Below are 19,799 nucleotides of genomic sequence, written 5' to 3'. Positions count from 1 at the left end.
AGGTAGCAAGAGAAATCACTGCATTTTAAGATAAAATTTCAACGAAAATTTTAGATGTTTTAAGATGGAAAGAGTATCTATGATTTTCCGAGACAATTCTTTATTTTTCATCGAAAGTTTTGTATGATTGTCTTATTGGTATATAAGGGTAAGGATAACAAGAGCGAATAAGAAATTGGGTAAAACTTTTCCCCTGCTCATATAAAATTGGGTGAGTATAATAGTTCCTAAATTTTTTTTCCCTAAAAACGTTGCATCGAATCTTTGGACATATGCATAGAGCATTAAAGATAGATAAAATAATAAACTAATTACACAGTTTGCATGAAAATCGCGAGACGAATCTTTTAAGCCTAATTAGTCCATGATTAGCCATAAGTGCTACAGTAACCCATATGTGCTAATGACAGATTAATTAGGCTTAATAAATTCGTCTCGCGATTTCCATGCGAGTTATGAAATTAGTTTTTTCATTTGTGTCCGAAAACCCCTTTCGATATATGGTCAAACGTTCGATGTGACGCTCTATGTATCAATCGTCCATTCCATTCTTCTTCTTCTTCCAGCGACCTGTTTTGTAACATGGAGGTTGGGTTGTGTGTCAGGCTGTCATGGGGACCCATATGCTTGTATATCCATTTTATATTTCAGGGACAAGTGTCACTACAACTCGCACCAAATTCATGCCGGCGGTTGGGTTGGTTGGTAGGCTGGCTGGCTTGGTTTCCAGCCGCTCACTTAGGTTTTAGGTGGCAGCTGCACAACACGGTCGCAAACCTAACGCCAGCTAGCTCTCTCTGCATTGCCTTTGCATTCATTCATTCAGAGACATTATCTGAATCTGATTCTGCTGCCTATGTAGCTCCTGCCATGGGTCTTTGATTTGTTTACTCCTGTTCGTTATGCTACTTGCAGTTTGTTATGCAATCTCTCACGATGAATTGATGATTTGGTCGTCACCGAACGAGTGATGCTCCTGCTTGCAGCATGCAGTTGGTGCCAGAAATTATTTGGAGATCTTCTATTGGAACTTAGAACAGATCAGCCAAATCTGTATACTGACTCCGTTTCAAATTTTATTTAAACACTCAGATTAGCCATTTATTTATTTTGCAACACCTAGTTTTCTACAAAAATATTCAGGTTAAAAAAAAGAGAGAGGAGAGACATAAATTAATCGCCGTTTGTTTGCACGTCGCTCTACGTTCTCCAACCATAGTTGTAATGTAATGTAAGGCAAGGCACTTTACAGTTGCACCTTCCATGCAACCAAAAAATACAGCAAAAGAGCAAAGCTCAGAGCTGTCGTGCTAACGACAGGTCATCAAGGGTTCTTCCAAGAAAGGCTCTTAAGAGGTTTCCAGCAATCTCCTCTGAACAACAAACAGCCTGTTTCCAGGACGATTCAACAGAATAAGAAAGAAAGCAATCTTTTTCAGACAAAGACAATTCATTCAATTCTTGATGAAGCAGAAGTCATTTCAATTATTGATGAAAACGCAGGAGGTCTGCGATTCATTCATTCAATTAATAAGAAAAAGATGGCAAGAATGTACAAGTTAGGCTGTTACTACAATGGATTGCATCTCCACACACAAACCACTTGGGCTAAATTAGTATTACATCTTATTTATCTATGTCGATTGTAATATCTCTGCTGCTCCGGCCTCAATCCACAGCTTCTTCTTTTCCCCTTTTCTTTTAGAAACACAGGTCAAAAACAATCCAGCTTCAGCAATCAGCTTCACACACACACAACTCCATCATCCTCTCTGTGTGATAAGCAACTGCGGTCACTCTTGCTCCACAACAAATGAACAATGCAAAGGATTTCAACCCTTTTCATTGGTACCACCAGTCATGCTTATCATCCTGCTAATGTTTCCCAATCAGCTGATTTTATCTCAAACCGCTTAGTCATCTTTCTGAACAAGCTGCCAATAAGAAGCATCTCTCAATCTTCAAATCTGAATGCGTGCTGTGTGCATCACAAAACCCAGTCTCGGCATGCCAAATTACCCACCAACAATCATTTGTCCTGTGTTGCTAGCCAAGTTAGAATCTGCACTTCTCAAAGAGGTTACTTGCCGGATAAACTACAGAAGCGCTCATGCACTCTCAGCTGGGAAAAAGCCCATGTTCCCCTCGCCCTGAGCTCGCTTTGGTCGCCACTCTGTGTGAGCCTTCACAATGTCTGCTCCGGACTCCAGCTGAAGCAGATGGTCACACTGGATGGAGGATTCTGTGTTGCCATCGACGCATTCACCTGATACAGTGGTAAGCGACTGAAGCACACTGTCACGGCCACACTCCTTCCTGTAATCCAAGGTCATGCTTGCAAGCTCGTGCTTCTCCAGTATCGAAATTGGAGCACTCTGAGAAAAAAAAACAAAACGTACTCAAAATTTGAATAGCTTTTGAATATACAGTGCAAGTGTTTTTACAGCTTGGCATATGACTAGGAACTAGGTTACTAATTAATATCAGACACTCTCTTTTCTGATCTAGAGATAACATGTTAGGATAGAGATCAGACACTAATTAAGTAACATGTTAGATTACTAATTAAGATCAGACACTCTCTTTACTAATTAAGAAGTTACCTCAAGTATCCAACCAATATACTTCACATTGTTCACATGCTGGTTGACATCAAGGTCACTCCACTTCGGCTGACATGAACAAAGGATCCCTCATGAGAAATTTTATGCATGAGAACCACCAGCAAAATGAATGATGGTAACAAGCAATATTAACTGACTTACAGTAAGCCCTTTTCTTGTGAATTGTTTGGTAGCAGCGCCATCAAATGTGGTCCCTGGCTTAGGCAACTTTTCACCCTGCTCCTCTGATATAGCAGAACGGCCATTGAAATACGGGCCTATTTCAGCTCTAACTTCATCTGGCATTTTTGAAAGTCTTCTAGTGTTCTTATTCATCATCACCCAAACACTGCAAACAAGAGAAGAACAATTAGCAATCGAAAAGGAATAAAACATGCTGGTAAACAGCATGAAACAAAAGAAATGCAACAAATGCGAACTATAAACACAAACCTTGTAGCCCTCAAGATTGTTTGACCAGAGTTGTAGTCCCGAACATGCCAATCTCGACGCATGCCATTTTTGCCAGCAGCAGCTACCCATGTGTCAACTTGGACCATATCTCCCCTAAAAATTTGCAACCAAAATTTCAGCCTATGAGAAATTGTGTAAACTACATTCAGAATTCAAAAACAGCAGACCGTTTTCCTTCTCATAAACTTAAAATTGCATCAATCGTCAGAAGAACAGGGGAAATTTAATAGCAGGTACTGAAAGTTGCTGACATGGAAGATTAAATGTAGCATGAGATCAAAACTCGATCTAGATCAGGGATGTCCCCTAGGTCCACAGAATTTATTGCTTACTACTAATTCAATTACTCCATCAATAAAGGCAACTTTTCTGATCTCTTGAGGTGTACTCTATATGTAGGCAAATACTAGCCATTTTTTGTTACTTTATTTATTCACAAAATTTGTCCTTATCACGTTTCACAATGAAGAATTTCCCATTTGTGTTTATTAATTTCCCTTTCCATCCACCACAGATTTGGTGGACCCACAATATATTTGTTAGTTATTAAGGGGTCACATGGTAATGCCCTGTAAAATCAAATGATTTTCTAAACATGCCTGCCATGGTGAAAAGTGAGAAGTAACATGAACAGGGGTGCAACAATTTGTACGAAAGGAGACACAGGGCAGATACCACTTAATAGAGCAGTTCTAGGACATCAATACATTGTCTTGTCAAATAAACGGACTTTTTGCTCAGTAAATGATTTCAAAAGACCTATCACTCATCTTATCATACAAGGCAATACATGTTATTGTTATGCTTTTGAGTGTAATACTCCATTTCAAGGCACTATGCCTGCTAAAGATTGTACCATGAACCTACGAGAAGTTCAAAGCACAGGAAAAATAGGCAAAAATATTGCTTATATCTGCAGAACAATAGAGGCAGCAACTTAGTAGGGAAAGGTTTTCATGTAGGGTGATAAACACTCGAACATGTGCCTCATGTCGCATAAGGAATGCAAGAATCTACGTCTACTCAGAGTGTCTATGATCCATCGAATGCCACAGCACACAAAAAAATATACATAGGGAAAAAGGAAAAAGGACTGAAGACCAGTTTAGCTAAAAACATTACACCGTGGATATTGAGTTTAGCTAAAAACATTACACTGTGGATATTGAGTAATAAATCTTTCCCGTACCATGTAAACATTAAATTGTGACACTAAATGCACCGGGAACAAAAGTACTCCATTAAGAATGAAAGAAATGTTATGAATTAAGAGTAAAAAGAGAAGTTTTGCCATCCAAGAAAATGATGTGGAGAGTAGTGGATTGCAGAAAAAGTACCATGATGGGTATCGCTCAACGAGAAGCTGAATTTTGCTGACAACCCATATTAAGTTCCGTTTGCTCATCTCCGGCGTAGCACCAAAACCATCACCTAAGAGACCAGCAGTTTTCACATGGTTCAGAGCTGTTTCCTGCAAAGCTTCAAATTACCGTTAGTATGCCACGAACATAATGTACCAATAGTGAAAAGGTAAAATACGGAAGAAAACTTAAAGCAGCACAGCTCCATTGTATCACCTGTAAATGATTCATTAATGTCTCAATAGAAGCTGTACGATCAGCACCAATCTCGTAGGACCGAATCAAGAAGTTTTGCCTAAACACCAGCCCGTCTTGGATGATCCTACCAAAGCCGAATGTGTCAGCCAGCATGTCAGGCTTCTTCGGCTTCCAGTCAAGCAGAGTCCATTGCTTCTCAGCTGCCAGGAAAATGGTCGTGACAGCTGCAAGAAGCATGCTCCAGTCTGGCAATTGGTTATAGAACGTCTTCGGAGCAGTGTACGGTATTATATCCTCCTTGTCTGGGCTTGTAGTCTTCAGGTTAACCTTGGTTCCATTAACCTTAGGAAGGGCTTGCGCCTGCGCCTTGACTTGCATGGCTCCTGGAGGCGGATTAGGCTTCGCGACGATTCCACGGACACTCAAATTCTCTGGCAATTCACCGGTCGTGTTCTTAGAGCTTCTAGCCGATGCTGCAGGGGAAGACCCTGGGCCAGGGAAGAATGCAGACGCCGCAAGAGAACCAGCCATGACTGATTTGCGCCTCGGGGTCCAAATTTGCTCGAAGTTACACACTAGAAGGGGCAACCTGAACAATTAATCAACAAAATTATGAGTTTCATGAGGTGATATATTCAGAAACGCAATATAATGTGTCCCTATAGTCACATGGCATCAATTAACATTATCTTAAAAACATGGCATCAATTAAAAACTACTAGCATGCTTAAAAATTCCGAATTTTTCTTGCAGAACCTAACTAATTACAGAACGACGCAAGTGTGATTTTGCATATGTGAGGTAGAGAATACGAGTTAACAATCAGAAATATATGGAGACTAGGAAAACAAGAACTTTTTTCTTCTAATATATGGACGTGCAATCCTTTTGCGTGTTCGCGAAAAAAAAAACAAGAACTTGAAATGAAAACACGGGATCCAGCTGCTAAAAGCATCTCCCTTGGGGCAAAAGGAGTCCGCCGAAATTTTAAAACATCCGAGAACATTTGATTCAATTTGGCAAAGGGAGGCAACCCTCCAATCAAACAAAATATTCTGCTTCCGGTAGGAGAGAATACTGGGACTGTAAATGCCTCCAAAGCTAAGAAAAAATTCAGCCCATCTTCTCTTGTTCATACCAAGAAATGCTAAAAAAAAAAGCGCAGCAAACAGGAATCCCAAAATAACTCTAATATTTCATTTCTTCAATCGAATCACGCCCCCAAACCAAGTATCACATTGCAATCCATCATACAAAATACAAAGTCTTCCATTTGTTCGAGGTCCATTCATATCCATTCCACGCAAAAACATACAAAACGAAATCCTGCATTGCCTAAGTAAAAAAAAATGCCCTCAAATCGAGGCAAACCCTCTTTCCGAAACAAAAAATTACACAAAAAAAAAAACAGAATCAGCTATCACTCCGGCGCCGATACAACTCACCATGGAATCGACCAGATCTACCGAATAAAGCTCCAACAAATCGACACAAAAAAATGCAATCAACGAAAATCACGCCAAAATCCCCCAGCAGCAGCAGGAATCACTCATCACTCGCCTCGCCAGATCGCCAAGAACTCACCGGATACTCCACGAGACGCGCCCAAATCAAATCAATCCCCCCTCCCTCTCTCTTCCTCCTCTTTCTCCTCCTCGCCCACGAACGCGCAGACGACGCGGATTAGATACGGGGCGGATTAGACTTGTGACCGCCTCCGCTCCTCGGGCTCGCCAACTCACACGGCGACGCGAGGCAGAGAGGAACAAGAGAGAGAGAGAGAGAAAGATGAGTTTTTTTCCTCCTTCTCTCTCTCTCCTTCGCGGAGCCGTTACCGTCTATATATACAGAGCGCGTATGAGATACGTATTCGTATACGGTTATACGAAATGACGGAAATGCCCCCCACTCAGTCTCCGTGCGGTATGGTCAATTTGGTCAGCTCAGTGCAGCGCAAGGTGGGGCCCACAAAAAACGTTTTTTTTTCTCTTCTTTGCTAGCCGATGGTTCTATCTATCTTCACGAAATCTTCGAGCAATCATTTTGGATTCCAGCTCTTTGACAAAGGGAAGATTATGTGCATGGCCAGCGAAATTTGTGTAAGGTTCAGAAAGAGAGTGTTTTTTTAATAGAGTTAGGCAGCTCACTCACTGTATCAATTAGGCCGTGTTTAGTTCACCCTCAACTACCCCAAATTTCTAACTTTTCATCACATCACATCATATCTAAAACTGTCCTACACATGTAAACTTCTAATATTTTTTTTTTCCAAACTTCCAACTTTTTTTTAGAAACTTAAACACACCCTTACTACTACTTCCTCTTAAAAAATAATAAATAGTGTTTTGGACAACAAAATTATATTAAAAAAAGCTAAAACAAGTGTCCGAAAGGATAAATAAAATTGACTGAAGGTTGTACGCCCTACTCCCTCTGTTTTGAATAAAATATAAATATTTTTATATTCTTTACCAAAACTAGGGTGGAGGAAAAATATCCTCTTTTAGTTACTTTAATGGTTAAATTTTGAATTGCTTAGATTCTCTCTTTCAAACATCTCATTGACTGAAAATGAACATATTTTCAAGTATTAAAATTAGTGCCTCCAAATATGCTTATATTATGGTACAAATTTTAAACCATAAAAGATCCTTATATAGAATCGGTGTAGTTAACAACAAATTATTCACTTTGCTAGAAGAAACTACTGAAAAATATGGGAGCAACAGTAGAAATTCAGTTGGAAAGGCCTATTTTTTATGCCAATTTTCTTCTTATTATATGCATCGTTTAAGTTCAGTGTTTTCAACAGATTTTTCGAAAAGGAAGGAAAATTTTCCCTCATGACCCCATCCATCCCTTTCTTCTCTCCGGATCCATCGCATGCAATTTACCAGTGATAGCACAATTAGCAGATAAGCACTGTTTAATGTGTGATGCCACATGTTGTGCATGCAAAACACGCATTCGGCCATTTGCCATCCTTGTACTTCTGGATGCATGCCACCCCCAACATCACTAGCTGTTGCCCAGCATCTTATCCTCTCTTGAATACATGTATACATACAAACTCTGCATGGTATGGTATGGCTTCTGTACACCTACCGTTCTCTATTTGAGATGCCCTGTACACCTACCGGTATCAAACGACATTTGCATCGATGTATGTACGCCACATCTTCACGTGTGCCCTGAATCTTCCCAACCTCTGAAAGCTATAGTTTCAGAAAGTTCAGAAATTTTGAAAATTGAAACTTCAATCGAGTATCTCCAGAATGTTCAGAGAGCATAGATTTCACATGTGTACTGTACCCTGAAAATGGAACACATGAACCAGAAGTTCAGAGTGATTCAGAATTTCAGATGAAACTTGAATGGAGTAGCTCGAGAATTTGAAGTTCAGAAAGATTCAGAATTTTAAGGGCCCCTTTTTGAATCGCATGAATGTAAAAACGGATGAATAGAAAAAACACACGATTTTAATAGGAATGTAAAAGTAAAACAGAAGTTTGTAAAATACAGGAATATCCATAGGAATGATCGTTTGATTAGACCACATGAAAAACGTAGGAATCGGATAAGAGAGATAGACTCAAATGATATTTTTTTAAAAATTGCTAATTTTCCTCTAAAATCTATGTAGGATTATCCATTCCATAAGAATTTTAAAAGAAAATTATATTATTCACTCATTTGTTTCAAAAGTTTTCATATGATGTTTTTTTCCATAGAACTAAAATTCTCCAAATTTCATATACTTTTCCTACAAATTAAAAGAACCCTTAGATGAAGGGCCTGTTCACTTTGATGCCATTTTCAACTTTACCAAATTTTGGTAAAGTTACTTAAAAAAGTGGCTACATTTAATTTGCTGCCAAATTTGGTAACTATATAAGAAATCCTGCCAAAATTTTGGTAAGTTACTAAAATTTTAGCATTGGTAAGGTTTTTCCTGGCATCAAAGTGAACAAGGCCGAAACTTCAATGGAGTAGGAGTACTGTACTCTCTCAAAGAAAATTCAGAGAATAGCCAGCTAGCTGTTGTCTGTTGCCCTCAGATTGAGCTATGCAAATCAGGTTTGCTGTTCCGAGGCAGGCAGCTGGACGTGATGGAGGAAGAACTGACGCCATTTTGCCACACAAAATTTTTTAGGCTAGCTGCTGCTGATGGCACTGACGGTTTCAGATTCGTGGGTGAGGAGGCAGAGGGGCAGTTTGGGAAACGGTGGTAGCTTCGAGAAACCGAGCCATTCTGCCAGGGTGTTCTCTTCACCGGCCGGTGGCCACGTGCATGCCTCTGTGCCGGTGGCCCCACCGCACAGTTGCTCACCAAACAACTTTGAAAATTTTAAAAATTATAAATGAATAATATCATTTTTAAAAAACTTTGCTAAATTTAATCTTCTTTTTTGATTTATTTTGGGTGTGTTCAGCTGCAAGTTTTCTAACAGCTCTTGCTACGGGGCACAGCCAATGGCTACTAGCCACAGCTGCAGCCGCAGCCGAATACACCCCCTTTTTTTTTTTTTTGCTAAGTTTGGAAATTTTACAAATTCAGTCGGAAGAAACTCATACTTGGAGCCACCGGTAAACACCAAATTTTGGAGATCCAGATCCGAAATTGTAAGCCTGGAGACAGACACCATATGGTCTTGACGGTCATGCTCGGCGCAAGATGAAAATTTTCAGAGCTTTTTCTGTCAATTTTGGGGTCGGAAATGGAGGTCCACAAGCCTTGGCCTAACAGAAGACTTTCTTCTCATCGTCGTTGTTGCTACAGAAGTCAATTCATTTCGGCCACGTACTAACATTGACAGTTCGAAATGAATTCCTAAGGATTAGTACCCTTTAATTAAAATTCCTACGAATTTCTTTATCTCTCTTTTTTTTTTTTTGAACAAATCCTATGAAGCTCCTCCAATTCAAAAAGAGCCCTAAACCCAGAGAGAGATGGTACACTAGCTCCAAGGTCTTGACAGTCAATCTCGCTGCAAGATGAAATTTTGCAGAGCTTTAATTTTTCTGCCATGTTAAGGTCAGAAACGGAGGTCAAAAAATAAATAAATATTTTTGCCTTGGACTAACACAAGACTTTCTTCTCATTTTCTTTGTTGCTACGGAGGTCAATTCATTTCGGCTACGTACCAACATTGACAATTCGAAATGAATTCCGGTCAGGCCAGTTTGAATTGTTCGTGTTCGCATCAATTCCTGCTATGAATTGATCAAAAACGTTGAAAGGTACATATATATACAGGCGTGACTTCCTGGACAATAAATTAAAGCTAGCTATTCTTTAATTAGGTCCTTGCAGTGAGGCTATGAACAAGCTAAGCTAATTAATTTAAGACTATTAGATGATTTGGTGTACAGAATGGACAGTTTGCATTAGATCAAGTCCAACTAGGAAGGCCATCATCTCTGAAAGAATTTAAAAAGTTAAAATAATTAATCCAAATTGGCGTAAGCAGTATAAGCAGCTCTGGTCAAACTAGGTGATCGATGGATGGATCAAAATTGAATATATATATAGTCAAGAACCGAGCATTATTGCTTAATTAATTAATTACTAGTCGATCATCATATGATGAATTATTTGCTACTAGTACGTAGCTTTCTTGTGTTCACCTGTCTACTAGCTGCTAGCTACTTTGGTTGGATATGGACATACATATACTTGAAGTCATAACTAACTCGTTATACATGATTTCTTAATTACAGTGCCAGTACGTAATCCCTCCATCCCTAAAATGCTAGTCAGATATAGAAAATAGAGAGAAAATAAGGAGAAGGATATGGTGTACTACTGATTCGACGGCTGAAACAAGAAGGAAAAAAAGTACTAGTAAATAGGTATAGTAAATCCCACTCTAAAATTATAGTATTTGTGTGATAAGTTTTTAAGCTAAAACTATGTACTCTCCCAATTCTCAAATTAATCATCACATAACTTTTTAAGGTTATTTCTAAATGATCAATATATATTAGTATATATCCTTAAGTTTATTCGTTATCCGTATATCAGAGTAAATGAATATTAATAAATACATGCATCATACACCTAACTCTTTACAACCAACTAACCTGCAATACAATATTTTGATTGGTTATTGGTTAGGAAATAGTGGGGATGGTGCATACATCGAATTTATTACTGAGTAAAAGTAGCACGTGAGAATAATTGATTTTCGTTCATCTTAGTGTACTTATGTAATATGATGATTAATTAGAAAAAGAGTGAGTAATATTTTACTACGGAGGAAGCAGTAAGCTTAGTAGAGACTTTAATCAGTTATACTCTATATGTTTTATATTATAAGTTATTTGACATTTTCACAGTTAAATTTTTTTAGGTTTGACTATTATAGAGAAAATTAGCAACATCTATGATGCCAAATTAGTTTAGTTAAATTTAACATTGAATATATTTTGATATAATATTTAAAAATGTTATTATATTTTGTTATAAACTTAGTTAAATTTAAAGAAATTTGATTAAAAAAATTAAATAACTTATAATATGTATCGGAGGGAGTACTGCTCACGGGTGTGCTGTGGTGCAGTATGATCACGCGGTTAATTTAATTACAGCAACGGACGGAGAGGTTTGATTTGCTAGCTTTGAATTAATTCCTCCTCGTTAATTTCGTTCATCAGTACTACTGTTCTTTACGAACTAGTCGCACTCACTAGCTGCCTTGCAGTGTCCTCGACCGGTCGTTAATTTCCATGGACACATCAAGGCCGCGTAATAAACATATATTGCTGGCACATATAATTTGACGGATCGTACTACGTATATGCCCGGACCACGACGTAAAATGGAGTTAGTGAGATGTTAATCTTATAATACGAATTCCATGCAAAAAATTGAAAGTAGAATTGTGCCATGTGGCAACACTGGTTTCGCGGGACGGCTCGATCCTGCTTGCGCGCGTGCAGCGTGAAACGCTCGTGTGCGTGCGTGCAGCGGTTGTCCAGAAGGTCGTCCAGAAGTTTCTATTGATCGAGCAATTAGGTCCAAGGGGGCACAGCAGCCTATGTGATTTCTCGCGTTGCCGCCGTACGGCTGGCAAAGCTCAGACAGCTATTGCTTTCTCCTACCACCGGATATTGAGGACTAAAGAAGTAATGATACATACTTTGGTTAGAGACTAAAAGAGGATTAATAGGATGTAATCAAATCACCCACTAAAATTCCTACGTTGCAAACATCCATCCTTTTGCAGTTCCTGTGTTTCCTTATTTTGTATCCGTATTCATGTGATTTATATTATTTCTTTCCTGTGTTTTCCTCTACGGAAATCATAGAACCTTTTCTCTTTAGGGGCAATTTCATTCTTACCCCTACTTTGATGTTCAATATTGATGTTGCCCAGTATTTTAGGGTTTTGTTTTTGCCCATGGTTTTTTAAATAAAGATAAATTTTGCCTCTACTTTTGATGGGCAGATTAACAATTTTAATCTTTAGCGAGAAGGCATTCAATACCCTTACTCATATTGCAAACTTCCCCTGTTTTTTTCATGATTGAGAATTTGCCCACATTTAGCACATGAACCTCGCAAATTCGATAAACTTTTACCAATATGATAATTTTAACATAAACATCAACAAAAATTTGCTTCAAAATTTGATATCTTAAAAAAAATAAACAGACAAGTCAAACAAATCTATTGCCTACCTGTGCCAAGCTGTCGTCGTCGCCTCCTCTCACAAACCGCCGCCACTGTTGTTGCCTCCTCTTCTCACTGAGCCGCCGCCGCCTCCTCCCCACGTCGAGCCGCCACCATCACCTCCCCGCGCTAGCTGCCGTTGTCGCCTCCTCTCATCGAGCCACCACCACCGCCGTTGACCTGTTGTCCTCCTCCCCATCGCCTCCTCGACACGTCGAGCAGCCGCACCTCCTTCCTACGCTAAGCTACAGCAGCCACCATTGTCCTCCTCTCTACCATGGCCTCTTGCGCAATGCCTAGCCTCCTCATGCACGTTGCAACTGGGTTGGGTGGCCTGCACTTGCTCGGGTCGTGCCCGTTGCCTGGCCGGCCGGCCCACAGACACTGCCGCCACTGCTTCACAACTTGGATTTGGGTTCAGGAAGGGAAGAGTCGATGCCAAGTGCTCAAGCCTGGAGGGACACCAAGCGGTACTTGGATATTTTCTAGGGGTAAAAGGGTCAATCGATAATTTAAAAAATCGTTATCTCTTTCTTTCTCTAATTATTTACCGCATTAAGTCCAATCTCACTCACTTCCATCAAAAACAGGGGTAAACGCCTCATTCGTTTGAAAAAATAGGGCAAAACACAACAACCCTAAAATGTATGGTAAAATCGGTATTGGACATCAAAGTAGGTACAATAGTACTAGCAAAATTGTCCCTTTCTCTTTTCTCCCTCGGTCAAATGCAACCTATATATGTCTTGTAAGGGCTACTTTGAAACAAAGATTGAGGGATGAATAGAAAAAACATAGAATTCTGACAAAAAATCAAGCGCAAAACAAAGAATTATAAAACACATAAAATAATATATAAAATAATCATTTGATTGGACCGTACGAAAAATGCAAGAATTAGATGAGAGAGATAAACTCATAAGAGACTTCGCGTGATATTGGACCTTATGTTAAAAATACTCCAAAACTTGTATGAATTTGGGCATTCCTTAGAAATTTGATAAGACTCAATAGTTTTCAATAATCCTTTGGTTCAAAGAATCATATAGAAAAATTTCCTGTAGCAAAATTTATTGTTTCTATACAGAATAAAAGTTCCTATATTTTTCTATATTTTTCTTTCAAGTAAAGGGGCCCTAATTAGTTACTTCTCTAAAGTCGAATGAGCTGGGTTCACTTTACCATGCATGGCGAAGCACACGGTTTTTCTAGTTAGAACTTAGAACTCTGCATCGATCGATGTAAATGAAGAGGATCAATTCGTACTTTAGCAGGAAAATTTATACATATATAGTGCGAATGATACTGATGAGTTAGTATAGTACTGTATTTTGTACTTAAGCACGTAATTGATCGATCGATCGCATAGTTTTTTACGGCTATGGAGGTCGAATCAAAACCTAACTATGCATCATACGGTATATATAATATATATATATCTATCGTCGTCTACTCAAAATTGATTGAAGATCAGGTCAGTTTTGCTGCTGTGAAAAGAAGTCGATCTGGAAGGCTGGCTAGCTGCTGGAAGCATCTGCTATACTCCCTCTCGTTTCATTTTAATTGACGTTTTGAACAATGATACGGTCTACGAGATATATCTTTGAACTTATTTTTCTATTATAATATATAATAAATAAATACATGTTTACTTTTATTATAATGCTTTAAAAGACAAAAGCTTAATATTAACCTTGTCTAAAACGTTAATTAATATGAAACGAAAGAGAGAGCATATACTTACTACTCCATCTGCATGATAATACTTGTAGTATGATGCCGGTAAACTGGAGTGCAGTTCCACGAGAGGAAGTGTTGCATGTCAGCGTGTGTGATCGACTGTGCATCAGACAAATCTCTTTGGGGGCGCGCGCAAACAACGGCCGGAGTTAACGAGGTCACACCCAACATCGTCGTCATCGATCCCTGCAGCCGCTACAGCATCAATATATGCTTGGAATTACACCCCAGTTTCAGAAAAAAAAAACAATTTTTAAGAATGAATCTGTGGATGGGTTCTTGTTTCGATTCATCCCAAAAACTATTTTTTTTGGACGAACACCCAGGCTAGCTGCTCCAAGCCTCCGATAGCAGCCATCTGCCCGTCTCTCTCTCTCTTTGATTTATATATGGATGGTATTTTTTTATGATTAAATACATATTAATTTTATTTCAACTTTGGTTAACATTGTTTCGTGTGAAAACTTTTTATATATAAAAGTTGTTTTAAAAATATCAAACAAATATATTTTTAAAATTATAATAATTAAAATTTAATTGGTCATGTGTTAATGATTTTTTTATATGTCCTACCTTTATTTTTATTTTCATGGAATATTTTCATTTTCATAGAAGAGAAGAGAAGAGTGGGAACTTCAGTTTAGTTTTGTTGGGCCAGAAATCCCAGCCCAACCTACGGGCCAACCATGGGCCACAGCGCCTAAGCCCACTGGCCACTCCTCTGGGCCAGCCCACGCACGCACCTTGCCTTTCTCTGTGGCCTGCCAGCTCAGCTTCAGGTTTTGGGCAAATGGTACAGTTTCTTCATTATTTTGGAGCGGAGTTAGTATAGCTGCTTCATAAATTTATACTATGGGGATAGAGCCGAGTTTTTACTGTTTCACAGCTCCACTCCTTTGAGATCCACTGCACTTTAATTTTTTTAGTGTATTTACACAAAATACCACTGAACTACCCATTGCTACCCTCTCTCCTCCCGTTCTCTCTCCTCCCCATCCTCCTACCGACGGCCGGCGGCGGCATGTAGTGGCAGCGAGCGGCGGGTGAGTCGTGGCACCGGTGGCAAGCGGTGGCGGCGGACGGCGGCATGTGGCGCCGAGGGCAGCAGGGCAATGGCATCGGCGGCGGCGCGCGGGCAGCGGTGTCGACAGGTGGCAGCCTAGCTCGCAAGCTGATCGGCTGCGGCTTGTGGGCTGCCCGACGGCGCAGCGCGCGGGCTGAACGGCGGTGGCAACGGCAGGGTGACGCCAGCAAGATATTCGACGAAATGGCGACTATACCCATCTCAGTTTTTATAGGAGTTAGCTCTCACTAAAATTAAAGTTTAGATTTGAAAGTTGGAGTTTAAAACCCACCAAACGCCTTTATATACTCGACTACAAGTCTACGATGTTTCTCTCTTCTTGACCACCGTGCGTATCCTGCCAATTACACTAAGAGTATGCATTTCCATTTCCATGCTAATTAAGTCACTAACAACCAAAACAATGCCGTGATTTATACGCTAGCTGATTATACATGAGTGTGTTCTCGCTCCGTCTCAAAATAAACAAATCTAATACGGGATATAACTTATTCTAATACTATAAATTTAAACATATATCTATCAAAATTTATTGTATTAGGATACGTCACATTTCGTTTGATCTAAAACGGAGAGAGTACGTACGTGTGCGACATTATAATATTCTTGACTCTGATGGCATTGCATTGCATGCGCAAGTTTGGTCAAGAATGAGTTTGCTTGTCTATATCAACAGTGACTGAGAAAAATCCCAAGAAAGAAATTAAGATGCATACATAGACATAGAACGGAACGTCGTCTCCTAATAGTCAGCAAATGACAAATCCAGACACGGAATGAGACGTAATAGTCATAGCCATATTCCATCCACTTGTCATACACTTGTGTATGTAGAGTAGACTCTTAGCCACCAAGGAAATATATATGTGTGTGTATAGGAGTATGTAGTACTCCATCCGTTCTTTTTTTTTTAAAAAAAAAAAAGGTTTCCAGCCTTCAAAATTTATTTAAAAAAATAATTTATAGTCTCTTGCTTATCTACTATCAATTGACAAATCGATCGACAATCACTAAATATATCTGACTACTTAGCAATACTATTTTTTTTGTTAGCAAAGGTATTTTGATTATTTCTTCTCACTACTAAATTTCCATGAAATGGCCAAAAATTAAGTCTTTTTTTTGACACAATGAGCATATGCGAACTAATTAATTACTCCTTTATTCTTTATTCTAAAATATAAGACGCCCATAATTTTATACAAGTCAGCATTAAACTAATAATATGTATGTCTGGTGTTATGTATATGATACAAATACTACAAAAATTCTGAAGTATTTTCCTTTTCTAGAAAAATACCTCTAAAATGCATTTCTAATATCTGTATTAAGCTCATGTGGTTAGTTAGGATGGTACTATAAGAATACTGCAGTCTGCAGAGGTGCTGTGAAAACCTTGCAGTAACTTTGGCTTACATTTGCTTTTGCTCAATCCATGCATATTAAGTGCCCAACAGTTAAGCCAAGCAATCTGATAAGCACACCTATCTTCTTTTCCTAGTAAACCTTCAATTAATCTCACAGGTCATACACAGTAAATAATGTACTGCACAGCCCATTTTAAACTTCAGAAAGAACTCAATGACGCATGAATCATCTTACATATATCAAACACAGTAGTGAGCATTGATGACTTGATTAATTATCTCAATATATCCAAATGTCATCATCATCGGCAAACAAGATTAGGTGAACCGAAGTAGTTGGTGTAAGTAAAAGGGAGTGCATCTGTTTCTTGACTGCACACTGAATTAATTTGTGTCCTGTAGTGCCTGCTGTTCTCAGCTCTGAACCTTTGCCAAACATAAATGACGACCGTGTAGAACCAAAATCCAAATTAATGGAGTATAATAAGTACATAAATGACCATATACAAATCTTAGGCTCGAAGGAAACTAAGGTCATACTTATATGGTTGCAAAAATATTAATGTATGGAAACAAAACCACCATATGATGATGCAAGGGTGTTTTACCAGGCAACAACTTGGAATCAGAAAACCTTGGACATCTGCTCTATAAATACTTCCATTTCACATCAAACTCTGTGTGCAAGGTTGAAGAGAAAAGTGAGCTTAGATTTGTATCAAAAGAGAGATCATTCTTGGTTGGCCTGATCGATCGAAGAGGAGAAGCTAGCCAAGATGTACAACCCTCCGGCGCAGCAGGACATGTCCTACTACGATCACTGCACCAAGCGGCATGAGGAGAAGGGCTGCCTCTACGCATGGTCAGTTCATCTCATCTTCCTCCCCTGATCAGTTGCAGTAATTAACCTGCTTAATTAATATCAACATTAATTTTTACTACTTACTAGTTGTTTGAATTTCACTATGAGATGAACTTTATCGTGCCACTTCAAGGCGTTTGTTCTTGAGACCTGGTTGAAAGGGAATTCAGATTCTAGGTTCTCAGTTCTCACGTGTTCTTGCAAGTTGCATTTTTTTGTTTTGGAATAAATTCGGAACTGTTGGCTAATCTCTGTCGAATCTCCTCTTCCTCCCTTGCACAATCTGATTTTATTTATTTTTAACTCATTTCTACTTCAACTGCAAACAACTCATCGATTTGATTAGCAATAAAGGATCACCATATCATGAGTTAATTAATTAAGCAAAGCACCTGCATATATCACTTTTGGTGTTAATAGATACAGTACCTGCCTTGCGTTCAGATTAATTTGGACAAGACAAGAAAATCTGGGGCCATCAAACAGAACCTTTTGTTCATGTTAATAATACTACTTAACCATGATGTGATACTAGCAATGATGGCAAGCAGATGGTGAGTTTGGTGACCTTGCATGAACAATTAATCAGTGGACAGGCCACTTAATTGGAAGAGAGGATCTTGTTCCTCAAGCACAAACCATGGACCACTCCTTAATAGAACTCAGAGATGATTAATACTAATTATTTGTTTGCTTTTATAGTTGGTTGGTAGTTTGTGCAGTTGGGCAGAACTCTGCTTATTCCAGCCTATCAGAACTGACCACTCAAACATGAGCCTCTTGTTCCAAAGAAAAAGCCAAGTAGATTATCCAGTCAGATACTAGGACCAATGAGCAGAAAAAACAGAGAATTTTTCTGAAGAGCATAGAAACAAAGCACTAATTTTTCATAATTTGACAAAAAAAAATTACATCACTTGCTGACATCTGGGTCCCTTCAGTTCAGATGATAGTACATCACCTGTATGGGGTATGGAAAAATGTGGCCTTTCTTTTCCTGGCCTATAAATGGTATCCACTACTTCCAATCCTGCAAGCAACAAGAGAGGACAGGAGAAGAAAACCTTGGCCCTTGAATAGTTGTGTTCTTCTCTGAAACCTTTTTAGAGAGGTGAGTGCTTGTTCATCAGAAGCAGAGAGACAAGATGTATAACGCTCCAATGGCACAGGACATGTCCTACTATGAACATGTGCAGAGGCGCCATGAGGAGAAGGGTTGCCTCTATGCATGGTGAGAGCAATTTGTTTTTTTTTCTTATGATGTTCTTCTTGTTCTCCTGTTTTGGAGACACAATTCAAGAAGAGGATGGCTGGATGAGTATTGGTCAGGATGATTAGTTAGAAGGATCTTAAACTTGTTTTCTTGCAGCTGACATATCTTTCTCTCTTTCCCCTCTTTGATGGAGTATTTTATAAGATTCTTTTTTTTCTTGGACTTTTGTAAGCAATTTTTTTTCTTTTCATGCAAATTTCTTCAGCTTCTTTTGTCTCACTGGTTAGCTTTGAACAACCTTACAAATAGCTTCAGATCATGAACACACTTATTAGTGTTCCTTTTTTTACTTAAGAAAATCACCCTGCTTCTCATGCTTGGCTTAGTTGCTGAAAGTTTGAATTAGAGCCGAACTCCAGCAGTACACATCTTCAGAAGTCAATACACCTGCTGAAACTACTTCAACTCTGCTACACTCTGTTTCTGATATCGTCAGTTTTTAAGTTTACAAATCATGAAACTTTTGTGAATCTTTTTTAGCAAAATCCTGATCGAGCTCGCTAACTATTTCTCTCATTCTGATTGCAGCATCTTCACTGCACTGTGCTGCTTCTGCTGCTACGAGACCTGCGAGTGCTGCCTCGACTGCCTCTGCTGCTGCTGCAACTAGGCTGCCAGATCAAGCCATAGCAAGAACATGATCAAGATGAGGATGGAGATCGCCTCCATCTCTCTTACCCCTGAGATTTCATAATTTATCAGCCCGTTGTCATCATGTAAAATTAATAAACATGTAGTAGATGGAAACTTTGTCAGAATCGAGCATTTGTGTTCTGAAAAAGAGGACTATTGTAAGAAACCCAGAATACTGTTATCTGAAGTGCTTTCTATGTGTGTGAAATTATCTCTTGCAGGGTTGGTATTTGGTACAGTCGTACAGACAGATTCTTCCTACTGTTTTGATTGATCCAGTGACAAGTTGAGCAGGTTAACCTGCCATACCAATCAGCATGGAACATGCAAATGGTTTTTCAATTGGAGTTGTTGCAGGGTACATCCACTATTGACAGTAGACATCACATGAGCAGGTTATTGGTTGCAGTTTACAGAGTAGAAGACAAAGATGTCTGCAGACTGCAGCCATGTGGTGCTGCAGAACGGCTGCATTTCTGTTACAACAGAAAGATGAATGGAATGAGTAGTGCTGATTTAAGCCCATTCT

The 19,799-nt window shown here is 39.1% G+C and overlaps 1 protein-coding gene and 1 long non-coding RNA gene across 2 annotated transcripts; one reads left to right on the top strand and one right to left on the bottom strand.

Annotated features, from left to right (window-relative positions):
* Positions 1-1,442: 1,442 nt before the first annotated feature.
* On the bottom strand, positions 1,443-6,450 carry LOC127777096 (palmitoyl-acyl carrier protein thioesterase, chloroplastic-like). The gene is made up of 7 exons (XM_052303604.1): positions 6,221-6,450; positions 4,655-5,225; positions 4,415-4,548; positions 3,057-3,170; positions 2,766-2,952; positions 2,604-2,672; positions 1,443-2,375 (listed from the first exon to the last, which is right to left on the bottom strand). The coding sequence occupies exons 2-7, from the start codon at positions 5,165-5,167 to the stop codon at positions 2,109-2,111; spliced, it is 1,284 nt and encodes a 427-aa protein (XP_052159564.1). The 5' UTR covers positions 5,168-5,225; positions 6,221-6,450; the 3' UTR covers positions 1,443-2,108.
* Positions 6,451-17,372: 10,922 nt separating this feature from the next.
* LOC127776133 (uncharacterized) lies at positions 17,373-19,478 on the top strand. Its single transcript, XR_008018106.1, has 2 exons — positions 17,373-18,595; positions 19,166-19,478. It is a non-coding gene; the product is annotated as an uncharacterized LOC127776133 (long non-coding RNA).
* The last annotated feature ends 321 nt before the right edge of the window (positions 19,479-19,799 follow it).

The sequence above is a fragment of the Oryza glaberrima genome, chromosome 6, assembly GCF_000147395.1.
Source record: "Oryza glaberrima chromosome 6, OglaRS2, whole genome shotgun sequence".
Classification (NCBI taxonomy): Eukaryota; Viridiplantae; Streptophyta; class Magnoliopsida; order Poales; family Poaceae; genus Oryza; species Oryza glaberrima.
The sequence above is the reverse complement of the archived record's forward strand: the minus strand, read 5'-3'. Positions and strand labels throughout refer to the sequence as shown.

Bases quoted from the DNA above. Each gene is read 5' to 3' on its own strand.
- LOC127777096 (XM_052303604.1), bottom strand. From the start codon at position 5,167: ATGGCTGGTTCTCTTGCGGCGTCTGCATTCTTCCCTGGCCCAGGGTCT. The intron at 2,673-2,765 runs GTAAGTCAGTTA...TGTTCATGTCAG, and splicing joins TCACAAGAAAAGGGCTTACT to CCGAAGTGGAGTGACCTTGA. The intron at 2,376-2,603 runs GTAACTTCTTAA...TTTTTTTCTCAG, and splicing joins ATATTGGTTGGATACTTGAG to AGTGCTCCAATTTCGATACT.